General features: G+C 38.8%; 1 protein-coding gene across 2 annotated transcripts in view; it reads right to left on the reverse strand.

Annotated features, from left to right (window-relative positions):
* The window catches only part of LOC109959948 (glucocorticoid receptor), a 57,055-nt gene that overhangs the window by 11,380 nt on the left and 40,275 nt on the right, over nucleotides 1-5,400 (reverse strand). For both annotated transcript variants that reach the window (XM_020599718.1, XM_020599717.1), the window contains 2 exons: nucleotides 3,123-3,239; nucleotides 998-1,267 (listed from right to left, as the gene is read on the reverse strand). In XM_020599718.1, coding sequence (XP_020455374.1) covers nucleotides 998-1,267; nucleotides 3,123-3,239 — 387 coding nt within the window. The remainder of the gene's footprint in view (nucleotides 1-997; nucleotides 1,268-3,122; nucleotides 3,240-5,400) is intronic.

Here is a 5,400-nt window from a genome sequence, read left to right on the forward strand (position 1 = left end):
GGATTTGGCCATTACAAAGGTCACATATGTTATTACATGGTTGCTGAACAGCTGCTGTTCTTTAGCTCTACTGCCAATAGGAATCATTTGGGATTGGCATTTGTGTGTGCGCGCGTGTGCGCGTGTGTGTGTACAGTCTAAGGTTAAAAGACATGGAGGACTTCCATAATGGGCTCCACTGTGTCAGTAACATAATCTTGATTCAATCAGCCAATTGAAAACCTTTAGCTACACAATGGCTCCTTCTTTGCTTCTCATTATTTCTAACAGTCAACTTGATCATCTACAACATGCTTTCTGAAAAGCACTACCAAAGTCACTGTTCTGACTAGACTGATGTCTTACCACCCGTTACTACTAGGACAACTGATGTTTTGAATTCTCAAAAGTTCTATTTCTTCACTCGAAACATCACTTACTGTATATTTTGCAGACAAACTTGCACCTAGGGCTGCGCCATTATCATATCATCATCGCAAAAATCATAATCACGATTATTTTGGTCAATGCTGAGATCACGACTGTTTGACATTATTACTCATCGGCTTTAAAAACACCATGCATTTATTGGATTTTTTTAACAGCGGGTTTTCTTTCATTTTAAATATTTATATATTTAATAGACACTGTAGGGCCCTGAAGATGTGCGCTGGATTTATAACATAAAACCCGAGTATAACTGCGAAACACAATGTAGCACAATAATCGTTTTATCTCAAATATTTTGCTTTTATAGTCACTGGAAGGCAAAATCATGATCGAAAAAAAAAAACTTTATTATTTGCCCAGCACTTCTTAAAACAGTTACAGCAGCAGTGCTGTCAAGTAGATGGTCTGTTAACAGAAGGGCAAAAGTGAAAGCTGCTGTATGTTCTGTACATTGACCCGCATCGCTAAACATTAGACTCAACTACAAGCTGGTAATTCTGCCAGTGACACACTTTTCTCAGTGGTATGCATGAAATCAAAACAGAAGCAGCACACAGCTTTTTGGTACCTGGCAGTGACTTGGCCCACTTGACTGCAGAGATGACCTGCTGTCCCCCGAGCTTGTTGAGAGTGGACATGAGCCGCGAGGAGGTGTCAGGTATCGTGCCGTCATAGCCAGAGTAGATTATCCCTGGTTCGATGGCCTTGAGTACTGACAGCATGGTGGGTACGAGTTGGGGCGTGCACCTGGGGATGACTGCAACAGGCATGTGACTGGCGGGCTCCGATGATCCAGGTGACCTGGGCATTTTCATCTTGAGCTTCTTGTTTTTCCTTGCTGGGATGTGCAGTAAGTCAGAGTAAAACAAAAGGAGGGAAGGAAACATGCTTTTTAATTTTTTTAATGTGTGTTTTAAACTATGCATTTTAATTGATTTTTTTGGTTGGCACTGCCGCTCTTTGAGGTTCCATGTTAATACTCAGAACATAAGGCCATAAATACAATATACAGTATTTTTCTTTTCCATTTTCCACAACTCAAATAAATGGATTTGGTTTTAATCATTTCTTTTAGAGTGAGACTATTCTAGAAGCAAATGTACAGGGAATGTATGTTACAATGTATCTACTAATAAATGAAGATATCAAAAACATTTCCAGGTCTAAAGACAACCATTTCACTTCAGCATTCACCTGATCTCAGACCTCAGCCCTGAACTTGGATTTGAATTCCATTATCCATTAAAAGAACAGGAGAATGCAGCATGCTGATTCGTGACTAGTAATAAAGCATAAAGTCCCCAAATCCATTAGTCAGACTTTTTTCCCATATTTGAATTTGTTGCAGTGCAAAAACAGCAAAGGCAAACTGATTTGTTTTTGCTCACAATATGCAGATTATCTGGGCATCACTGTGACATTTTCCTCCATAAAATGCGCAAAACATGTCAGGGGTTGGGAGGTTACCATGAAAAAAACACGCTCTACCCCACTCTCTACGTTTTTTAATTTCCTCTCCTGGTGTTTCTATGGCAACTAAGAGCCTTTCTGGTGGGCGTTTGTCTGCTCATGCACTGATGTCCATCAAATCCCCCTGTCTTTCTCTCTCTCCCTGTCTGTATGTGGAACTACCTTCACCTCTGCACTGTTAGCCTGGAATCTCACTCAACACTGATTTGTACTGTCTACTGACAACAATTCCATGCATTAAGGCAGCTTTAGGTAAAACATGACACAAGAACCAAATTCCAAGCAGTTCAAGCAGGTGTTCTGCTTCACCTGTTGCTTTCATATCCATCTTCATTAACCTCCACCCGGATTAATTGCTTGCAATATATCCTTAACATTTAACCCCTGAAGCAGAATCAGGTTAAACATCACCAGGGGACTTAAGGCTGTTGCCTTAACAGTGGATAATGCATTGATCAATGAGTGTGAAGGAGTGCACTCTCTCATTCTGACTGGCCTGCATACCAGCGGAATGTACAGAAGAGAACACAAACAACTGCACATGCACAAGCTCACAGATAAGTGACTAACAACAGCTACACTGTACTTATTCAAACTCTTGTTTAGAATGAAATGTTCAGAAGAACTTGTACATATTAATCTTTTTTTTCAGATTTTCAAGGTCCATTTAAAGAAAATGTTTATTTCAGAACTGTTGCTCTATTACTGTGAAATACCTATGCCCACATTTAAGGCTTCACTTATAATGTACTGTACATTTTCCACAGAGCTGTCTTGTCACTATACAAGAACAGGCCATTTATTCACTTTCAGTATGCTTAAGGTCTTATTTCCTCCTGGGTGGAGGTCTTCTACAGTTCTGTTTGGCTCAGATTTTGCTAAGTGGTGCTAAACTTTTGAATGATACAATTCATTCCCTGTATAAACCATTTCACCCAGAAACATCACTTTACAAAAGCTAAATGTACACTAACTGCCATTTCACTGTGACTTTAAAGTCACAGCGTGACTGCATGGCATGCTCGTCAGTATTGATGAATGAAAACTGAAAACCAATGACAGATTGTTGCCATACAACAGAGTTTTTCCTTGGGCTTTATAATTGATATTGGTTAAATTAAGTTTTATTTTATATCATGCATACACCATGAAAGTTACATTCATTTCTCCAACTGTGTTGTTATGGAGCCTGGCCTGATTTAAAGATGGGTCAGACAGTTTACCTTCCAAGTTCATTCCAGCTTGAAGACATTTCCTGAAGCGGCAGGCTGGACAGTTCTTCCTGCGGATCTTATCAATGATGCAGTCATTCCTCCCTGCACACAGGTAGTTGTGCTGGCCTATACAAAGGAGAGAAAGGGACTGAGACATTTACTACCTAAAAAAATCTGATAAGGCTTAGCCTGAGTAGTACTGTATTATGACCACACTAATCACCTGTTGATTCTACAGTAACCCTGTGGGGTCAGCATTTTCACTTCCTCAGGTTTGGCGCACAAGGCACAGTGTATGACTGTGAACTGGCTGAATATTAATGCCCTATGAAATTTGGATGTGGGGAAATAAACTCGAGGTGAAACTGTGTATAAAATATATTAAATCAGAATAGTAAGAGGAAAGAAATTATGAGCAGACTCCTGCAAACATATTTAGGAGAAAGGTTTGTCAAACAGCACAATTCTTGGGAACTAATTTCATCAGGTTTAATAAGGACAGAACCCTTTCAATACGTTCTGACTTCCCTACCCTGTGTGTAGCTCTCCATCCCATGCCCATTTCCTGCGGCAGACAAAAACCTTTTAAACCAATCACAGAAACCGATTTAATTTTATAAAACTAAGTAATTTCTTAAAACACCTGGTCATTGTAGTTCTTAGCAAATGCTACTCAAACAAGTAAAGAACATTTTTCAGCTGCAGAACTGGTGCTATAGTGAGTATTGACAGCATATGTGTGAGCAACTAAAAATAAACTACACTGACTGTATTCATGGCGATGAAGAACACAGCAAGTGCAGGAGAGAGGCTCATGTAATAGTTTGTGGACAACAATGGAAGCCTGTGGTACAGCGCTTTAATCTACAGCAGGTTTTGGCTACAAAGACAGTACTTGTTAGTAGGGTCATTTTGTGTTGGTCATGGAATTTGTTGAGAATATCACCCGAGTTTAACCTCTATACCTGAATGCAGCTTTTATACCATGGGACTATAATAGAAGAATGTCTATTAAAATGAATTCATTTATAAATTTTTACCATACAATTACATTTAAAAAGTAATTTAATAGATTGCGATGAAAAAAGCCAAATAAAAAGGGCAATTTAACACTGCTTAAAGATCTTGTTTCTGCTGATGTCACTTCTTCTCACATTGCTGCAGGGATGTGAATGCATAATCCAGGCTACCTCAATACCCTGATGTCACTCTTGGATAAATTTGCAGGTGTAAAACAGCACACTTCTGGCCATACCCTTATGCATATTTTGTAACATAAAACGGACCCTTGTGTGTGTATCTACCACCCTCAGGCAGGCACACACACAAGCTCAGATAAATGTGCAGAGGAACACAAAAAGGCTACAGTAAACCTATTCATTTAAAATAATAAGCTGCTGTGATAAAGGTGCAATACTATTATGCCATCTGTCTGCTTTCCTCAGATGCATCATTTATTACATTTATGGTGCAAACTCATCCATTCCAGTCAGTGATGATGTTTTATGAAGTATTAATGTAAATTCTGCTATTTATTTTATTTATTGTTACATTTCTGTGCAACACTCTTGCACTTTCTTTATATTTTTGTCATCTGGTTACTGATATCAGGCTGTGGTGCAGTCATCATCTTAAACAGATTTAAATTTATCTCTTGATGAGTTGGCTGGGCTAAAATACATACACAGCAATTGTTATTGAATGTTCTCACATTGGTAATGCCTCTTAAATACACACAATATCACTGTGTGCTGTGCAAGGCTTTCCTACTTTAGGTCCAGCCTGGAAGATCTATTTTACCTGATGCTACTATGGGTGTTCAGTAGAAGCACTCTGGGCAACAGGCTTCTATGAAAGCCAAGTGTCATGACTAACTAGAATCAAAAGCAGTGGGCTAAATGAATCACTAACCCAACAAAGCATGCCCAGATCTGCTGCTTGGATCATGTAATTCTGTGGAAAACAGACAGTAGGCTGTTATTTAGAAAGACTTGTCAATAAATGTTATGTGTAAGTGAAACAAACTTGTTTGGCTTTGACATATCCTTCAGGTACTGGTCAAAGTGAGTAGAGTAAAAAAAAAAAACATCAGCAATGGAACATATTACAGTCTAAGAGAGTTCCTTTTAATTGGAACATTATTTTACTTGCACAGCAAACAAAGCTGCCTCTTATGTCAAACCATCCACAGATCTAAAAGGTTAGCTTTATGCTATATGGGTCACAAAAAGGGAGAGAATGAGACAAGATACAGTATGATGAAATGCAAACAAACAACAAAAGCATT

Source organism: Monopterus albus, unplaced genomic scaffold, assembly GCF_001952655.1.
Source record: "Monopterus albus unplaced genomic scaffold, M_albus_1.0 scaffold42.1, whole genome shotgun sequence".
Classification (NCBI taxonomy): Eukaryota; Metazoa; Chordata; class Actinopteri; order Synbranchiformes; family Synbranchidae; genus Monopterus; species Monopterus albus.